General features: G+C 28.0%; 2 protein-coding genes across 2 annotated transcripts in view; both read left to right on the top strand.

The window, feature by feature from the left end:
• LOC101238772 (transcriptional protein SWT1) overlaps positions 1-20,164 on the top strand; it is a 33,795-nt gene that overhangs the window by 8,654 nt on the left and 4,977 nt on the right. Inside the window, exons 6-17 of the mRNA XM_065791147.1 lie at positions 9,056-9,117; positions 9,313-9,357; positions 9,559-9,663; positions 9,837-9,918; positions 12,161-12,249; positions 12,545-12,608; positions 12,734-12,786; positions 12,983-13,080; positions 13,277-13,339; positions 13,408-13,496; positions 17,925-18,006; positions 18,496-18,658. Of these exons, the coding sequence (XP_065647219.1) occupies positions 9,056-9,117; positions 9,313-9,357; positions 9,559-9,663; positions 9,837-9,918; positions 12,161-12,249; positions 12,545-12,608; positions 12,734-12,786; positions 12,983-13,080; positions 13,277-13,339; positions 13,408-13,496; positions 17,925-18,006; positions 18,496-18,658 (995 nt within the window). The remainder of the gene's footprint in view (positions 1-9,055; positions 9,118-9,312; positions 9,358-9,558; positions 9,664-9,836; positions 9,919-12,160; positions 12,250-12,544; positions 12,609-12,733; positions 12,787-12,982; positions 13,081-13,276; positions 13,340-13,407; positions 13,497-17,924; positions 18,007-18,495; positions 18,659-20,164) is intronic.
• LOC105845544 (uncharacterized) lies at positions 3,309-4,900 on the top strand. Its single transcript, XM_065790243.1, has 4 exons — positions 3,309-3,516; positions 3,662-3,890; positions 3,970-4,849; positions 4,897-4,900. The coding sequence occupies exons 1-4, from the start codon at positions 3,484-3,486 to the stop codon at positions 4,898-4,900; spliced, it is 1,146 nt and encodes a 381-aa protein (XP_065646315.1). The 5' UTR covers positions 3,309-3,483.

The following is a 20,164-nucleotide window of genomic DNA, read 5'->3' as shown; positions in this document are numbered from 1 at the left end:
TTTTTTTTTTTAATAAACCTGATGGTTATATTATAGTTTTCAACAAAGAACCGCTGTTGAAGAAATTAGAATATTGTTTAAAACCAAGTTAAAAAGTGTTGGTGCATTTACGCTTTCTCATCAAACTGTCTAAAACCCCAAATAATCAAAGTTTACTCAGAAAGTCAGCACTTTTTTAAAAACCGTGTTGCAAACCATTGGAATAAATTATCGCATGATGTAATTGATGTATCTTCAGTAAACTTTTTAAAAGTATTTTTATGACGCTACTTTGGCTGCGGCAATGTCATTTGTCATATGAAAGCCTGGTGTTGGTTTCCTTCATCATTATTAAACTTTTTATGTATAAGTTTCATTAATTGTTATAATAAATAAATAAAAACCTAAGATCTTTTAGTTTTCAGCTGCAGTCCCGCTAGATGGAACATCTTGATTTACAAGCTTTTGGATACCAGGCGTTCCACTCAGATTGCTGCTATAAAACTAATTGCAAAATGGCCTCAGGAAATTACTGCTGCTCTAATGCTCTGATTTCTCGCCTTGGCGATGAAACAGAATTTTACAAAGCGAATGATGATTAAAAAATCGCAATGAACATAAATATGCATTTTTTTTTTCATGAGTTCTCCAAACATAGGCTTGAAGTGAATATCTTTAACGTTGAGCTTTGTCATTCTATTTAACTTTCAATTTAATTTGGGATTGTAAAAACTGTTTTGTTAAGATTCTCATTCATCTGCTTAAAAGATCAAGAACTGGTAAAAATTTAAAAAAATGTTTGAAATAGAAGACAACATTATGGAAGATATTTTGCATCTTAATAGTTTGAAGCAGTCTTCATTTTTCACTTCTGGAAACACTTTGGGTTTTCTCAACCAAATATACTCAAAGGGTTTATAGCTTATTTTCCAATATATACACATTCTAATCCTATTTTTTAAGGCAATACCTGTCGCCGCAGGTGAACGACCTTTAAGTAAACTAAAATTGAATTAAAAAAACGATTGTAGGGCCACTATAACAAAAGATTTAAGAACATCTATTAGACATTAATATTGAAAAGGTATTGGATACAACTCTATTGTAAGATGACATAATAATAATAACAATTTTTGCTTGTAAAAATGCAAAGAAAGGGTTTTCGATATTTATTTCAAAGAATCTGTGTTACTTAATTCAGATTAGATATGGATGTAAGTTAAAATATGGATGTAACTTAACATTACTTTAAATAAAAAAAACACAGTCATTAACTTGTATAATTGTACATGTTTTTATTTTAAAAATATGCATGCTTATAGAGATGTCTAATTGCTACTATGCTTCGGGTGTCATAAAAACTCTGGGCGGCCCTGATCATGCATGTGCATTTTTCTGCTAACCAATATTTGATATTGTTGAGAAGTATTGTTTTTGAAAGTAATATTTTCAAGATAAACTATTTATAACCTTCTTTTAAAAATATGCATTAAAACACATTACAAAATTGAAAGTTTATTTTATTAAGATGCCAAAATATTTTTTTCACCCACCTGTAAAATGTCTGGCGCCGGGCCTGCATACATACATACATACATATATACATACATGATATTGTATCTGAAGATATTGTTGGCTTAGCATACCCCAAAATATATTAGGGTAAAGATACGTTTTCCCTTGTGGTCAGCCAGTTGACCAGATTTAAACATTAAAAGTTGTTGGGTAAAATTAAGACCAGAAGTTTATAAACAGATCCCTACCATGCAGTCAGATCTGAGAGAAGCCATAAGGAAAGCATAGTAGTGTGATAGCGGTAGGGTAGTGCCATAAAATAATACTCCACTGTTATGAGTCTCACTCCAATGAATGAGTTGTAGAAGTTGTTCTAAAAATTTAAGGAGCTCATCAAAAGTGCTAAAAACTTGTTTTATACAAGGACTTTGTTAATCTTGTATATTCAAAGATGTCTGTTTTATAAATTATTATTTTTAATAATAAATGCGGGCATTATATAAAATATATGATATCTGCATTTATAAAATATAAAACGCATTTTTTTTCTATTAAACTTTTTATTTTATTTTATTTTGATTCACCCCAAACAAGGCTGCAAGCAACCATAATAACTGAGTTTTGTTGGAGTTAAAACTTACAAGTAACTACAAGTCCTAATCTATTACAGAAGTGAGATCAAGTTCAAGGTTGGCTGCCTGTTCTAAACAATCGAAAAAAGAAGACTTTTTGTTAAGACAGGAGTATAAAGTTGAGTCATCAGTAAAAAGAGCTACTTTAGATGTAAGATTGTTGGGAAGATTGTTAATGTATAACACAAAATAGGACCAAGGTAGAACCTTGAGATACCCCAGAAGTTACTGAAAATGAAGAAGAGTGTTTCGACCTTCAAGGATGACTTTAATAAAGCGGTTAAAAAGAAAAGATTTATCTTAAAAACTTTCCCAGATACACCATATGAAGCAAGCTTGTGGAGAAGACCAGCATGCCAAACTTTGTCGAATGCTTTAGTTATGTCAAGAGCAATAGCCCAACCCTCACCACCTCCATCTAATGCACGATAAAATCTTTCAGTCACAGCAGTTAGCAAGTCAGCCGTAGAGCCAGAGGATTGAAAACTGTATTGATTGTCTGACAAAAGTTATTTGACTCAAAATGGGATGTAAGAAATTTGTTAATCAAAGACTCAAAGACCTTGCTAATAATAGAAAGAAGACTGATTGGATAATAATTGAAGGGCTCAGAATGTTCTTCAGTTTTTAAAAATTGGAACAACAGTTGCCATTTTTCAGCAAGCAGGAAAACAAGACTTAGTCAAGCACTTATTAAATAATTTAGAGAGAATTAAAGATAACATTCCTGTCATAGTCTTAAAAAATTGTTCTGGAGAACAATTTTTTAAGACTATGACAGGAATGTTATCTGGACCACAGACCATAAAAGAGTTTAATTTAACTTTATTGTTATTATTTTAACTTTATTTGAAATATAACTATTCTGAGTTTGTTGTTAATTTTAAAAATGACAAAAATGTGTTTGCGTGTGTGTGTGTGTGTGTGTGTGTGTGTGTGTGTGTGTGTGTGTGTGTGTGTGTGTGTGTAGACACGCACACAGACATGTATATATGCAAACATATATTTAAATCATTAAAGCTTCTATAGATGAATTTCAATGTTTACATTTCCGTCGCATGCGCACTAGGTGGCAGGAATTCAAAAACCGATTTGCAAACAGTGAACGTTTATTAAACAAATATTTATGTAAATAATCTGCATTGTAACTTGATAAGATTAAAGTTTTTTAAAAACTCCTAAAATATAATGCCTGACAGTTGTTGTGCTGTAGGGTGTATGAATAAAAGGATAAAAGGCGATAAAAGCTTGAGTTTTTACCGAATTCCTTTTGGAAATACAGAAGAATCAAATAACAGAAGAGTTTTGTGGTTGCAAGCTTTAAAACGTGAAAACTGGTCAACAAGTATGATTGACAATGCAAGATTATGTAGTAAACATTTTATTTCAGGTAATTAATTAATTTTTTTGATAACTAGAAGTTTTTATAATGTTATTATTATCTTTGTTTCAAACAATGTTTGTATTTAATTTAACATAACTTCTTTTATTTTGATAAAACAAAAGAAGTTTGCATTTTTATTTTCTCTATTTAGGAAAAAAATCGGACAATCCTAATAGTCCTGATTATGTTCCATCTGTTTTTTTATACAGACAGCAATCTTTTTCAAAAAAACATCAAAGTATTGAAAGATTTGAAAGAAGCTGTAAAAGAACAAAAAAAAAATACTGAAGACAATTTATCTCAAACAAGAGCTGAAAATGAACAGATGTCAGTTAACATGGATGCAGTAACATCTGTTGACCCTTTCAAATTAAATCAAGGTAAATAAGTTGTAATTTAATTTTAAGAAGTTACTTGCGTTCTTTGATGAAATAAATGGTTACATGTTTATTTTTTTAGAATCTCAGACTGATGATGTTAATTTTGTTGCTGAGCTACATTCCAAAGTCAAAACTTTGAGTAAAAACTATGTTGAATTAAAGATTACCTTAAACAAAGCCATAACATCAGTATATGTTTCTCAGTATATTTCATTTGAAAAACTAAAAGATGATAATTCATTTTTATCTTTTTATACTGGTTTGCCAAATGCAAATTTATTTTTGTGGTATTTATCATTATTTAATGATTTTGTAAAACCAATGAACAAAACAAATATACCAATGGAAGACCATTTATTGTTAATATTAGTGAAAATCAAACTTGGATTTTTAAATAAAGACTTGAGCTTTAGATTTGGGTTTTCTGAGTCAACAGTTACTAGAATATATAGAACTTATCTTCCAATTATTGCTGAAAATGTAAAGTTTTTAATTGTTTGGCCAGAAAAGCATGTTTTGAGAAGAAATTTGCCAACAAGTTTTCGCAAAAAGTTTTATAATTGTGTTGCAATAATTGATTGTATGGAAATATTTATTGAAAGACCTTTTAGTCTTCATGCTCGAGCCCAAACTTGGTCAAATTATAAAAACAACAACACTATTAAATATCTCATTGGTATAACTCCATCAGGTGCTGTAAGTTTTTTATTACCTGGATGGGGTGGCAGAGTGTCAGATAAAGAAATTACAATTAAATCCGAATTTTTAGAAAAAATAACCCATGGAGATTGTGTACTTGCTGATAGAGGATTTACCCTTGTTGAAGAATTTGCTACACAGGGAGGGATTTTAAAATTACCAAAATTCACCAAAGGAAAAAAGCAAATGTCTTCTGCTGAAGTCGATGAATCACGTCAAATTGCACATGTAAGAATTCATGTTGAAAGGGTAATTGGACGGTTAAGAAAATTTCGAATTCTTCAGAGCATTATCCCAATAACTCAAGTTGATTTTTATAAATATAATATATCCTTCAGTTTATTTGTATGCATTCCTTGCAGAACCATTTACCTTTAGGGGCATTTTTTATTTCAATACAACTGTAATGAAACCATCCTATTTTGCAGTTTTTTCCCTCGCATCCAATCATTGGGGTAAAAATTGGGCGTTTGCAAATGCAGTATGTTTGATCGGTCAAAAGGTTATTTGGATCATTTTTTCTAGACACTATTTCAGGTAGTAAGAATTTTAAAAATATTGTTGTCAACTTTGTTTCCAGTTTTTCACAAAAAACCTTATCAATTGGAACATTAATTAACATTGTATCGTTTTCATTTTTACCTTCGGTCCAAATGTAAAAATGGCAGTATGTAGTATTAGTAACATACATTTCTTGCTGCACTTGAAAGTAATACCGGTGTGTTTTCTTTACTGTATTGTCAAAATTTACAGGAAAATCCGTATCAGTTTTCCAATTTTCTAACCCTTTTCTATATTTATATGGGCACTTAATTTCCACTACCCCTGAACCATGACAATCACAACACACCATACTATCAGGTGAAGCACCAAGGCATGGATTTTTGTGAAGAACATGCAATCCAGTTTCTGTAACAACTATATTTGTATGCGTTTTCGCGACTAGTTGCTTGTAAGAATTTATGGCTTTACTCTCCATTTTTTTACCATAACTCGTAGGTTTTGTAATGATTTCTGCACTGTATTGCATCACTGTGTTTATAAACGACTTAGGGTATTTATCAGCGTTTATGTTATAAGCAATTTTCGATAACGATGCGGTTATTCTACCTGCCCTGTGCAACTTCCAGATTCTGCTAGCGCTCTGAATCTTTGTAACTTGAAGTAAATTGCTGTACATGTTAAAACTCTGAGTGATTTTGTACTCCTCGTATGATTCTGCGCAATATTTTGTTAAGGTGGAATATTCAAAATTAATTGCTGCAGGCAAATATAGTGAAGTAAGTGGTTCCGGCAAATTATATTCATTGTAACTGTCATCCTCTTCTGCAGTATCTGTATCACTACAATATTCTTTGCTTTCATTTTTAATGTCTACAGACTGAAGAATAGCAGCATTCTTATACAATTTTTTGAGTTCTAACAACTTTTTTTTTTTACTATCTGAAGTTGGTATAGGATCCTTAAAGCTGTAAGGTCTTTCATCCTGTGAGTTTTCATTGTCACTAATATTTGGAAGAGTTTCATACTTCTTTGGTCGGGAAAAATTGATTTTTTTAAGTGTAGCTGGCGTTGCTGATTTACGCGATTTTTTCCAACTGCACAATTTGCTTGTGCAAGATATTTTATTTATACCAAGCTGTGCACATGCAACAAGCTTAAATAACAAAGCACCGATGTGACTACACACAGAGCCCAACCTATAATTTAAAAAAATATATGATCGATTCAACTTCTTAAAACACTTGTTTTGAGAAAAATTAGAATTAAATTATTTAACTAATGCACTCACCCTGCCATGCATTTGCAATTTGCTGTTAAAATCCAGCCATTAACTTTATTTATTGCTACCCACACATTGTAACATTTCTGCTTCTTTCCTTGTCTTTGACTTGGAAGCACCTAAGACAAATTAAACGTTGATTAAATAAAAAAAAGATAAATAATCATATTACATTTCACTCAAAATGAATTTTATGGTTTTAACTTTTCAAACATTTTTTTTTGTCAGTTTCACTGTAGACTTTGTAATATGCAACGATACCTCAGATTTAATGAAACAAAATTGATTCTTTTCTTCAATTAAATTATAGTATACATCCTGAACATGCCCACAAATGTAAAAGTTGTACGATTCCAATGATTTATAGGCTTTCATTGAATCGTGTGTAAAGTTACTTGGCGAGTTAATAAGATAATTGTACATGTCACCCCATGTAATATCGGGCATCATTGAAACGTCATTCTTCCAATTTACAAGTACGTAAGGGTCGGGAAGTAACATTCCACTTGACAAAGTTAATTTTTTTTTATATGCATCTTTATTCTTTTCTTCTAACGTTGAAAAGTATTCAGATTCACTTCACATTTTCTCTTGCGTGTTTTCTTTCTATCCTGCCAGTGTCCTTCGCGTCTGAAAAAATGTAAACGCGCTACGTCACTTTGAAATTCATCTATTAAATATTATCTATAAAATTTTATACATTTATTCTTGATAACAATATTTAAATATTATTTTTTTAAATTTATAAACATAAATATTTGAGGGTCCTTTTTAAAACACTTAAAATTTTGGTTGATTGATGTTTTGCACCCCCTAATTGTGTTCTTGTATTAAATTATATCAAATGTATTATATAACTTTTAAAACGCCTAAAGATGCTTTTTTACATATTTTGCGAAAAACGCAGTTAAAAAATAAATAATAGCTGAAACTGTATGTAAAATGTTTTTCGTAACAATGATTTTCATTATTTTCTTTGCAATTCTTCAAAAAAATTTATTCAATAACTTCAATAATTAAATTCAATATAGGCTTCAATAGATATAAATAAGCAATAAATATAAATATTCAATAAACTTCAATAAATAAATTCAATATAGGCATCTAAATTAGCTTATTTAAAAAAAAAAAAAAAATGTTTTATGTATGTTTGTATATGTATATACACACAAAAGGAGGTGAAAAAAGAAATCATATTTTTTATAAATATTTTATATATGTATATATATGATTTAAAACAACTCATATATATGTATGTGTGTGTATATATATATACATATACATACATACATATATATATATATATATATATATATATATATATATATATATATATATATATATATATATATATATATATATATATATATATATATATATATATTAGTAGAAAATCGCTTAACAAAAATTTTTTCCATTTAACACTGTGTTTCATCAACAAAGATTCATCAGAAATGTTGATGAAACACAGTGTTAAATGGAAAAAAATTTTGTTAAGTGATTTTCTACTAATATATAATTGCTCTGCTCTTTTAAGAACATTGAGCACTCTATTGTGTAGAATACTTTTTAAAGTTGTTTAAATATATATATATATATATATATATATATATATATATATATATATATATATATATATATATCAGGGATGCAGAGTCCCAAAAGGACTCCGGCTTTATATCTCTACTTTTTCCAAGTCTGTAGTGTCCAGAAGCTCTAAACATGTTTGTTGACTTATGATCTGTGACAAGAAAAAAATTCATGAGATTTAAAGACTTAAAACTTATTGTTTTTAAGCCCGGAGTCCTGGAGTCCCGGAGTCCTTGCCACCATTATACTTAAGGACTCCGGGCTCAAAAAATGATTGTTCCTCTAACCTAAAAGTCTTACCTTTTTTCCTATTAGTAGTCCATAAACTTATTTATATTTTTAGAGCCCCTGGATACCAAAAACTAGGATAAAGTAATCTTTTTGTGACTTTCAAATCCGGAGAGCTTTTTGGGACTCCGCATCCCTGATATATATATATATATATATATATATATATATATATATATATATATATATATATATATACATATACATATACATATACATATACATATACATATACATATACATATACATATACATATACATATACATATACATATACATATACATATACATATATATATATATATATATATATATATATATATATATATATATATATATATATATATATATATATATATATATATATATATATATATATATATATATATATATAACAGTTAAAAATTATTTCTCTATCTGATTGAATATTTCCATTTTTCATTTTTTATGTCATTTATAAAATTTTGAAAAAGTCTGTTCAAATGGTGATGACCTGCACATAAACCATTAAGGCAGGTGGCTTTTTCCACTATTTTTAAACTCATTCACTCCTGCTGTACACATAAATATGTGTTATTATATGATAAATATCAGTTGCAAGTCAAAATGCATTTAGGAAATTTTATTTAGGGAGGGAAGTGAATTCCAATTTGTTTTTGTTTAATTTTGTTTATGTTTGTCTATCAGCAAATACAATATCAATATATCCATTTAGTTTCTTTAAAAAAAATATTTTTATCACTGAAAATCAAAAGCTGTTGTTAATTCTTTGGGTTTATTTTATTTTCCAATTTTATTTTAAAAGGTGTTGGAACTCCAATTTTAATCATTCCATGGATGGTACTACAAGAATTAGACTCACTTAAGGTATCATTATAATATTTTATTAAAAGTATCATAAAAGTATATTTTTATAGGTATTATTATTGCAGTATGCTACATATGTAAAATGTTTTAGTTAAATTTGGAATTTACTGTTAGATAAAGTCCTGGTATGATTTAATATATTTATTTAAGTCAAGGTTGTTTACAAATTTTTTATTGCTAAATGTTTTTAAACAGGATGCTGTTAACAGAACTCACACAGAAGAAAATGCTGATGCTGAGGTTTGTACGAACAATCTTGTATACTGATAACTAATATTTTTAAACCTATATTTTAGTAGTAATAAAAACATTGCATAACCTTTTCAGTCTCACTAGATGTTTTTATATACCAATCATAACATCTGGGTTTTTGAGCTTTATGATTATATTTAGTTTTTGATATAAAATTTATGGATTTTAATGTTTTAGCAAACTCTTTAGGTACAAAAAACAAAGCTAAATATATTGGCAAGGCAAGCAATTAATTTTTTAAACAAATGTTTCGAAGGAGAACACCCTCGCGTGAAAGGTGAATCTGTTATAGAGGTATGCTTTTAGTTTTTGAGAATAATATATCATATAGAACATTTTTTATTTAATAATAGATGTAGACCATTTTTAACTGAAAATTATAATCCCATCAACATTAATTTATATTAATTTATCTAGTCCTAACAACATTAGTTTATATTAATTTAATTTAACAACATTATTCTTAGGCTGGTTTGGCCATTGAAGGTTTTACTGAATTGACCAATGATGACAGTATCATTCACTGTGCTCTTGCTTTAAAGAAACAAGGTGTTTAGTAAAAGTAAAAAAAAAATGTTTTGTTATAAATAATTCCTTATCTTATCTGATACTATTTGAATAGAGGTGATGCTTTTATTCCTTTTTTTAAATTTTTTTTTAAACTTAATATTCAAGTAATCTATGATTTTTAGGGCTTTTGGAAGCCAATGATTACTTAAAAAGATAATGGGATGAATAAGTGGCCCTAAAAAGTATTTTTAATAAAGTTATTTTTCTATTAACACATTGTGTTAAAATATTTTTTATAACAAAACGTTAATATCCACAGTTCAAATGTTTTTAGAACATAATGTTTTTATGAAGTAGATTAATACATTCCAAAAAAAAAGTTCCATAAATTTAATTTTAACTTCCTGTTATATTCTAATTACACTGCACAACAAATTTTTAAAAAAATCTTGCTTCCTGAAAAGTTTTAGTTGATTGTGACAGGTACCTATAGGGCATGCACAAATATAGTTTTTGTTTTACTGCATCACGTAAGAACTCTAAGAAATAAACATTTATATGTTTACCTATTTAATCACGTTTATTTTCCGCATGAGCCATTAGTTCAACAGAATTAAAAATGTTTTGCTCCTGATTTTCTTTTGTATTCAACTTCTGGGGCATCACGTTGCAGTGTCCAACAGTAGTCAGCAAGCATTGACGGATTCCAGTTGTCCTGGTATCGTTTCTCCATTGTAGCAATGTCCTGGTAAAACCGCTCACCGTGTTTGTCACTGACAGCACCGAGATTCATGGGGAAGAAGTCCAAGTGCGAGTGAAGGAAATGAACCTTGAGTGACATGTTGCACTTCATTTTCTGGTATGCGCGGATAAGTTTGTCTACGACTTCAACGTAGTTTGGCGCTCTGTAATTGCCCAGGAAATTGTCAACAACTTCTTTAAAGGCTTTCCAGGCATTTTTTTCCTGGCCAACTAACAGCTCTTCAAACCGCTTGTCACAACATGTCTGATCTGGGGACTAACAAAAATGCCTTCTTTGATCTTCACATCACTTATTCTTGGAAACATCTGTCTTAAATAGCGAAAATCTTCACCTTCCTTGTTCAGTGCTTTCACAAAATCATTCATGAATCCAAGTTTTATGTGTAGAGGAGGCAAACATATCTTTGCTGGCTCGACACATCAAGTATAGCAGTTACAACTGGAATATCTCCACAGATATTCCAAGCTGCAGTCTTAGTAACAGAGCAACGACTTTCAGATCTCCACAGATATTCCAGTTGTAAGCTGCAGTCCCAGTAACAGAGCAACAACTTTCAGATCTCCACAGATATTCCAGTTGTAACTGCTATACTTGAAGTGCTTGAGCAACAGTTCCATATTCTCATATGTTTCTTTCATCTGTACCGCGTAGCCAACAGCAGGCCTAGCGAAAACGCTACGCAGCGAAATCTTGTAATTAAAGTTATTTTATTAACGCGTTAAAAATCATTCAAACAGTTTGTTTTTTTCTCACTACAACAAAAGTTACAAATAAAATCTAAGTTCTTATTTAAAAAATCATTTTTATTATTTTTTTTTAAATATGAACTGAATTTTATTTTAAAAAAAAATATTTTTTTCATGAAACGTAAAATAATGTTTGTTTGTTTTTATATTTAAAAAGGAATTTATATATTTAATTCCTTAAGATAAAACTTAAAAACACTTTACTTTTTTTAACTAATTTTTAACAACAACAACAAAAAATTATGAAACAAACTCTTTAACAAAAAATCTATTAGTTTACAATTGCAGTTAAATGCTTTTACTTACTACTTTATTTTTTCTGAATAAACGTTACGTTACGTCATGTTAACGACAATTAAAAGATAATTTAAATATTCTAAAAGATATAAATTTTTGCGTAGCGCAAAACTGCTGAACGCGTAGGCAAATCGCCTTTTCACAAGCAAAATGCGAGCTGCGTAACGCTTCTTAACAAGGCCTGCAACAGGTACTGATGGATAAACGTGAGGCGCCCATTCCTTGTCTTGGTCACCAATTTTGCAGCCAAAATACAGATGATAAGCTTTCTTCACAAGAGCAGTTACAGAATGTCTCTGAGACGCAAGTGTATATTTGCCACATTCTAATGAGTAATTTTTTAAAATGGAAATTTAAATAGTTATAAAAGATTTGTATGTATATAAAAATATATTTATTTTATATTGGATTTGTAATTTAAAATACAAATTTATATATAAAAATTGAAATAAATTAAGCTCAACTTTTTTTCCAGCTAATCAAAGTCATACAGTTATGCTTTCTAATGACAGAAACTTGTGTAACAAGGCAATGACAATGGGCATCAAATCATTTTCCCAGCAGGTATAAGTATTTTTGAATCAAATCAAACTGGAATCAGTATGAAATAGTTTTTTACTTTTTACTAGTTTTTACTACAACTTAAAGCGAAACTAAGCAAAACAAGCCAACTTAAGACAAAAATTCCTAATAACTTTTGAAAACAATCATTTTTATTAGTTTTATTTTAACATTCAATTTATATATAAGACCTGATTATCAATGACTTGGATTATAACTGATAAAATATTCTGTTAAGGTATTTTTAGATAATAGTAATAGTAATAAAAATAATAATAATAATAGTCTTTTTTAATAGAGCATAATGCCTGGTCTTAGAAGTTTATTCGGTACAATAGTTGTAAAAAAAGAGAATTATAAAGGTGTTTTTTATTTACTTTTTTAAATACAAAAAACAATCCTCTAATATTAAATGCTGATTTCTAATTTATATTTTGAGATATTTTGTCTTTCATTTTCTTCAAAAAAAATCAACATATTGTTTCAGAGTTTTATGAACAACGTAAAATACAAGAAATAGTGACCAGAAAAAAAAAACAGGTAATTTTACCTCTTTAATTGTTAAATAAATATTTTTATTTTTAATTCACACAATTTTTTAAATAATTAAATTTGTACTATATATCTAAGGTAAAAATTTTGCACAATTTTAAATCTTAACTATTTTTTTTTAACAGAATTACTTTTTTTTTTTTTTTGCTTGATTATATTTTTATATTTTGTAATTAATTTCAAGGCCGATGAAATATCATGTGAACTTCAGTGCATTTTACGTGAAGCACTTGCAAGAGTTGTTGAAACTGAAATGAAAGCAGCATATGGTGACGATTTGTGGTAAATAGATTCATTTATCACTTTTTTTCATTAGATTTAACTAGTGTTTAGTTTTTAAAACAAAGCACCATTTGTGGCTTGTTATTTGCAGTATTTAGATTCTTGTTAAGGTATTGATTGTATTTTCTATCATTCATACATTATTTTGTCATTTAGTCAATAGAATTATGATTTTTATGAATTTTGGTTTTATTAGGTTGAAAATTGTCAAAATTCAGCCTCCTTGGACATTAAATGACTTATTTATACTTTTGGAAAGGTAACATAAATTTTGCAGTGTATTTTTAATTTGATTAGGATTTTAAACCTGGTTTTTTGGTTTTGTAGACATTGGATTGCTGTTTTTGGTATGATACTCAAACGATCATTAGAAAAAAGCGTAACTAATCTTAAGGAAATGTTTCAAACTTTAGAAGGTTTATTATGTAGTATTTTTAAATTTAAAATGTTTATGTTTTCTTAATTGCTTATGGAGTTTCTAGTTCTTTTTTAGTTTGTTATTTGCATATCTTATATTACTTGCTTATATTATTTAATTAAAAATACAACATACAAATAAAATACAAACAACTAAACCGTTCCCAACTTAACCAAATAAATCATCCTTAACAAAATAAAAAATTTAAAAAATCATCTTTCATTGATTAAATACTTTCATCAAATTTAACAATAAGAATATAATTTGAAGCAGTGACATTTAAATATTTATAGATAAAGTTTAAAGAGTGTTATTTGAAGCAATGACATTTAAACCGAGATCAAGTTAAGTTTGCTTTTATATAATCCCAGCCCTAATTTCCATTGAAAAGATTTATTCTTTATAGCAGGAAGCTTTTGAAAAATAATATAAATGTGAATTGATTCATAAATATCAATATTTAGTGGTGAATTCACAGCTTTTTTTATTATATAGATCTTTATTTAAATTCAATAGTCTAAAAATTTAGAAATTACAGAATTTTTACATACATACATACATATATATATATATATATATATATATATATATATATATATATATATATATATATATATATATATATATATATATATATATATATATATATATATATATATATATATATATATACACATATATATATACACACACACATATTATGGTAGTTAAGTTTGTAGTTGCTTTGATTAACTAGTGTACAAGTTATGCTTCCCATCTCTTATAGGACGCAATGTTCATTGGGTAAAACTATTTTTGTTTGTCGTATTTGCAGTGGCTATCTTGAATCCGAAGTTCATATTTTGTCTTCTTGTTATTTTAGAATTATTTTTTGTCTTTACATGTAGCACATGATTTGGGTTTCGTAGAATTTGTTTTAGGATTTTTATACATATATTGTCAATGTATGTATCAGTGTTTTTGATGTTATATTTTGTTCTCACAATTTCTAGACTAATGCTTATAGATTTTAGCGTTTTTAGATGTATTTGCTGTATTTCGTGCTTTTTTTTTATACTGCTTGTACACAGTAACAGTGCACTATAGATCAATTGACTAAGTTAATGTTTCGGTATATTGTTACTAGTATTTCGCTATGAAAGCCTACTTTTTTTAGACTTCTAATTAGGTACTAATCTGAGGCAAAATTTGGGCTTGGTGCGCTGCCATTGTTGGTTGGTGTTTGTTTTTATATTTAAATCCAATCCTAGGTATTTATATGATGTTACATATTTGAGAGATTGGGAGTTTTGGAAACAATTAATCGTGGGCATGTGTCAGGTTTGTGACTAGGTATGCTCATGATTTTGTTATGTTTAATAACATTTTGTTTTTGATGCACGAGTTGTTAACTTTGTCCCAAATTTCTTGTGGTAGGGTTGAGTGGGCTAGGTCTCCAACAATGTATGCAAGGATGTCATCAGCAAATTTGTATAGTTCAGTATTGCAGTCAAATATATCGTTTATATCAAGTGTGAAGAGTATAAAGAGAACAGTTCCGTGTGCACTGCCTTGGATGACTCCAGCTTCCACAGGTCGCCATTCTGTTGCTATGTCATCAGTATAAATTTGCTGATATCTGGTCTGTAGGTACATTTAGGGAGGTATATTGATAATTTGGTAAGAAGAAGCTGGTGATCAACTATGTCAAAGGCTTTAGCAAAGTCAAGGAATATTGCAATTAAATTTTTCTTTTTGTCTTTAGCAAGTTTCCAGTCTTCTATGACACATCTGATTGCATCCATGGTGCTTTTACCTGGTAGGAATCCATATTGTTTGTTGTTTTCTAAAATGGTGTGAGTATGGTGGATATTATTATCCACCATACATAAATTTGGCGGTGGATATTATTATCCACCGCCAAATTTATATTTGGCGACAACTCTTTCTAATGTCTTGCAGAGATGGGATGTGAGAGAGATCAGACTGAAGTCTGACCAGTTTCTTGGGTTTGTAATTTGGCAATAGGTATTATGTTTGCAAGTTTCCATTGATAAGGCGTTAATGAGTGAAACAAACACTGGTTAAACAGAAGACTTAGAATATCAGAGATTTCAAGACAAATGCATTTAAGTAGTTTTAGGAAGATCTGGTTGGGTTCAGGTGATCCTTGCTTTAAGTTTTTTAAAAGATTTGAAATGATGTCTGTAGTAAAAGTAAGGGTACATTTTGGTGGTTTGATTTAGTTATAGAGCGAGATATATCCGGTTGCTTTGAACCATTCCAGACACTGTAAAAACCTTTGTTTAATTGCTTTTCTAAATCTGTATCAATGGATTGGGTTTTTGAAGCTTTTTTGATTTTATTTATTTTGTTCCACCAGGTGCTGGTTCTGTTAGTGAGGCCACTAAAGAATTTTTTTTTGTGGGACCATATTTTTGAGTTTATAATTTTGCATGTTGTTTTCCATTTCTCAAGATCGCTACTGTGGTACTGTTTTTGTCACATTCGGATTAGTTTCCTAATATCAGCTGTCATCCATGGTTTATCATTGACAATTTTTGTTGTTTTTAGTGGTTGGTGATAATTTTTTATCTGAATAATGTGTTGGTAGAATAAGTCAAACATTGGTTGAATAAGTCAAGTGTTAGTAGAATAAGTCAAATGCTATCTGTCCATTGTCTTGGGAAAAGTTTAATAATGGACTTGGGATCATTTTTTTCCAATTTGTTTGTCTCAGAGCTTCTGCAGTTTCTGCAATGTTACTGGACCCATATGTTGCTAATATGGTGCTGGTTTAGACTTGCAATAGAATGAATTTGATGGCAAAGCGTGGACTATATTGTGATCTGACTTCCCAAGCATTGGAAGATTTATGCATTTGTATACTGTATTTGGAGTGTTCATAGTTATTATTATCTAAAACATGATTTTGTCTAGTTGGTTGGTTATTCAATTGGTGAAGACTATGTGCGTTGGTTAAATTTTTAGTGTTGGCACTGTTTAAATTACCAGTTACATATATCAGAGGTTTGTTATCGGGTGTATTGCTAGAGATAATATTTTAGATTTGGTGTAGGAGCTGGTAGGTTGATGATTTTTGCTTGTTGGCTACCCACTCCTGTATGTATGGGCATGCTATAATGCAGGACAAGTAGCCTTGTGGCAATTGTTGCAGATAGGTTCTTACTAGAGTTAGCTCTAGCTTGCCAATTTTTTTGTGGTTTTTGACCCAAATTGGTCAAAAACCACAAAAAAATTGGTAACTCCTTAGCTTACTATGATATTCAATATTTTAAGAAAAATCATTTCCGCAAACACTGGATCTAAATTGTGGGGTTTTTACATATTGTTTCTTAATTTATATATTAGTTTATCAAATGTGTGAAATAAAGCCCCTCTAATGGAAATTTAATTTAGAGTATGTTATAACCATTAAGATAAGTTGGAATTTTTGGTGGTGGTAAATCATTTTTCAGTTTAGTTTCTGTTATTCCAATAATAATGAATTTTTTGTTTTATAATTGGTGTCAAAATTCTAATTTGAAAGTAGAAATGTCATATACAGAAACTATAAGAAATGAAATACAACTTGAAAATAATTTAGAAATAAGCTTGAAAATAAATGAAATACTTTAGATTTTATTAGGCTTTTGTTCATAATAAATAATTTTGCATTTTTTACAAACTAAATACTAGTTTCCATAAAAGATTTAGTTGATTACACTGTAAACAAATTACTTGTGGCAATTGTGCACAAAAAAAATTTTAATCCTATGATAAATAAAAGTCAATAAACAATTATTTGAAAATATCATGTAAAAAAGAACACTAATTACATTAGTCAATGTTTTTATTAGTTCACAATAGTTTTTTTGGTTAGTGAAAACTTTTTGTAGTTTACCATTATTACATGTGGAAAAATAACTAAACTATCTAAAAAATGAATGCAAAAAGTTTTATAAAAGTTGGTGACCAACATTAGCTAAGTGATTACTTTCAGTCATCCTTCTTAAGTGATTACTTTCAGTCATCCTTCTTAAGTGATTACTTTCAGTCATCCTTCTTAAGTGATTACTTTCAGTCATCCTTCTGGCAATTAATTAAAAAATAGTAAACAAACAATAATAAAAAAAAGTTGCTGCCCCAAACCCTTAGTCAGTGTAGCTGCATTCACACACACACATGTGTGTGTTTTATATATAAAACTTGATAATCTTTTTTATTAATGTTTATTATTATTTTCTAAATCTTCTTAATTTAGTTAGTATTATAATTTTTAAATTTTTTTTCCTCAATAGTTTTCCTTACAAGCTTATTGGTTGTAACGCTTCATTGTACACTACTGTGTTCAGCTTCATTGTACACTACTGTGTTCATATATGTGAATGTGTCTGAAGGTTTTCTTTTTGTGTCAATATTTAAGTTAATTTTTGTTTTGTTTCAGGAAAAGCTCAGGATTTAGAATCCATAAAAGTTCTCCTAAATGAAAGCCTACTTATATTTGAGGAATTATTAAATCATTCTGAGTATGACATTTTTCTTTTTTTATTTGGATTATCTTTTGGATAATTTAAATATGTTTAGGTTATTTATTCAAATACATATAAGATAAAGAAATATAGTATGTGTGTTTATTTAAAAAGTATAATAATGCAGTAGTGTATAGCTAAATAGTGGTATAGTTTTCACCACAACCCTCTTCCTTCAAGATGGGTCAACTAAATTAAGTTTTTTTTTTCTTTTTAGCTGTAAAACAATAATAAAAACATTTGATTTAAAGCACTATTTGCATATACTATTTGTATTTATCTTCAAGCTTTAATGCTGAAGTATATTTAATATAATATTTTTGCATAGGCTAAAGTAAACTCATAGATAAACTTAAAAATTATATACATATCATTATGAATTGTCATTATCATTATAAATTCTAAACAATGCTAAAAGTAATATAATAAGTTTTGTGTGTGTTTCCTGCTATATTGTTTTCTTATAGTTTTTTTTTTTTTACTCAGTTATGATGAAATGCTCATAAATGCTTTATCTGCTGTACATGTGCTTTTTGGGAAATATAATGATATTATCAAACATGAATACCCTGTCACACCACTTTATTCTCCTTTTCATAATGGTGAAATCCAGAGTTTGGGTGAAATTTCTGATGGAAATATGAAAGAAGTATTATTTTGTCAAAAATGCTTTGTAGTATTATTTTGTCAAAACTTTGAAGTATTATTTTGTCAAAAATATTTTAAATGTCAACTGTTGTAAAATGGTTATCTTATGTATTATGTATATTGTATATTATATGTATTATGTATATTGTATATTATATGTATTATGTATATTGTGTGTATATATATATATATATATATATATATATATATATATATATATATATATATATATATATATATATATATATATATATATATATATATATATATATATATATATATATATATATATATTTATATACACACACACACACACACAATATACATAATACGTATAATATATATATGTGTGTGTGTGTGTGTGTGTGTGTGTGTGTGTGTGTGTGTGTGTGTGTGTGTGTGTGTGTGTTTGTGATGTACCAATGAAAATGGTTGATGGTGGCTAATAAGGTTTAATATATGTATATACAGGCCCGTAGGAACAAAAATTATATTGGGGGGCAGTGCTGGATCAAAGGGCCCTGAAATAGTTTTAAGGACCTTTTTTTTTTTTCTAGTCATTTTTTCAGTCAATTTTTTAAAAATTATTAATTTGAAAAATTATTGGCCAATGCCAATTAATCAGCTTAACTATTGACTGATAAATGGCTGATCAATTGGTCGATTGTTATACAGATTTATACAGATTAATTAGCATTTGTTGAGGCATAGACATTAGCTAATTGGCCAAACCACTACTGGTGCATAGACGCAACTTATATATGCAAATTACATACCTAATATGGAAATTAATTACCTAATATATTATTTTTATATACATACATTAAACTCTATTATTAGCTACAATCGGCCTTTTTCATAGGTTCATCACTAATATATATATATATATATATATATATATATATATATATATATATATATATATATATATATATATATATATATATATATATGTATGTATATATATATATGTATATATATATATATATGTATATATATATATATATGTATATATATGTATATATATATATATATATATATATATATATATATATATATATATATATATATATATATATACATATGTATGTATGTATATATATGTATGTATGTATATATATGCGTATATATATATAATATATATATATGTATGTATATATATATATGTATATATATATATATATGTATATATATACAGCGGTGGCCAAAAATTAAAGACCACTCATTTTTTAGTTGGTTTCTTAATCTTTAAATTAAAATTAAGAAGATTCTAATTGACATATTAAATTTTTTTTTTTTAATATCTTGTTAATTAAAACATAAGGATTAAAGTGGTATAATTTTTTTAATCTAATTAAATAGCGTTTAACTCATTAAAAAACTGATGAGTACTTATAAATCTTCTTTAAATAAATTGGACAAAATTTAATGACCACTTTCAAATCTTTAATTTGCACTTACTAAAAATAATAATCCATTATTTTTTTTAACTGTCTTAATTGCTTAT

Source organism: Hydra vulgaris, chromosome 02 (assembly GCF_038396675.1).
Source record: "Hydra vulgaris chromosome 02, alternate assembly HydraT2T_AEP".
NCBI classification, from domain to species: domain Eukaryota; kingdom Metazoa; phylum Cnidaria; class Hydrozoa; order Anthoathecata; family Hydridae; genus Hydra; species Hydra vulgaris.
This window is presented reverse-complemented; position numbering and strand designations above follow the sequence as displayed.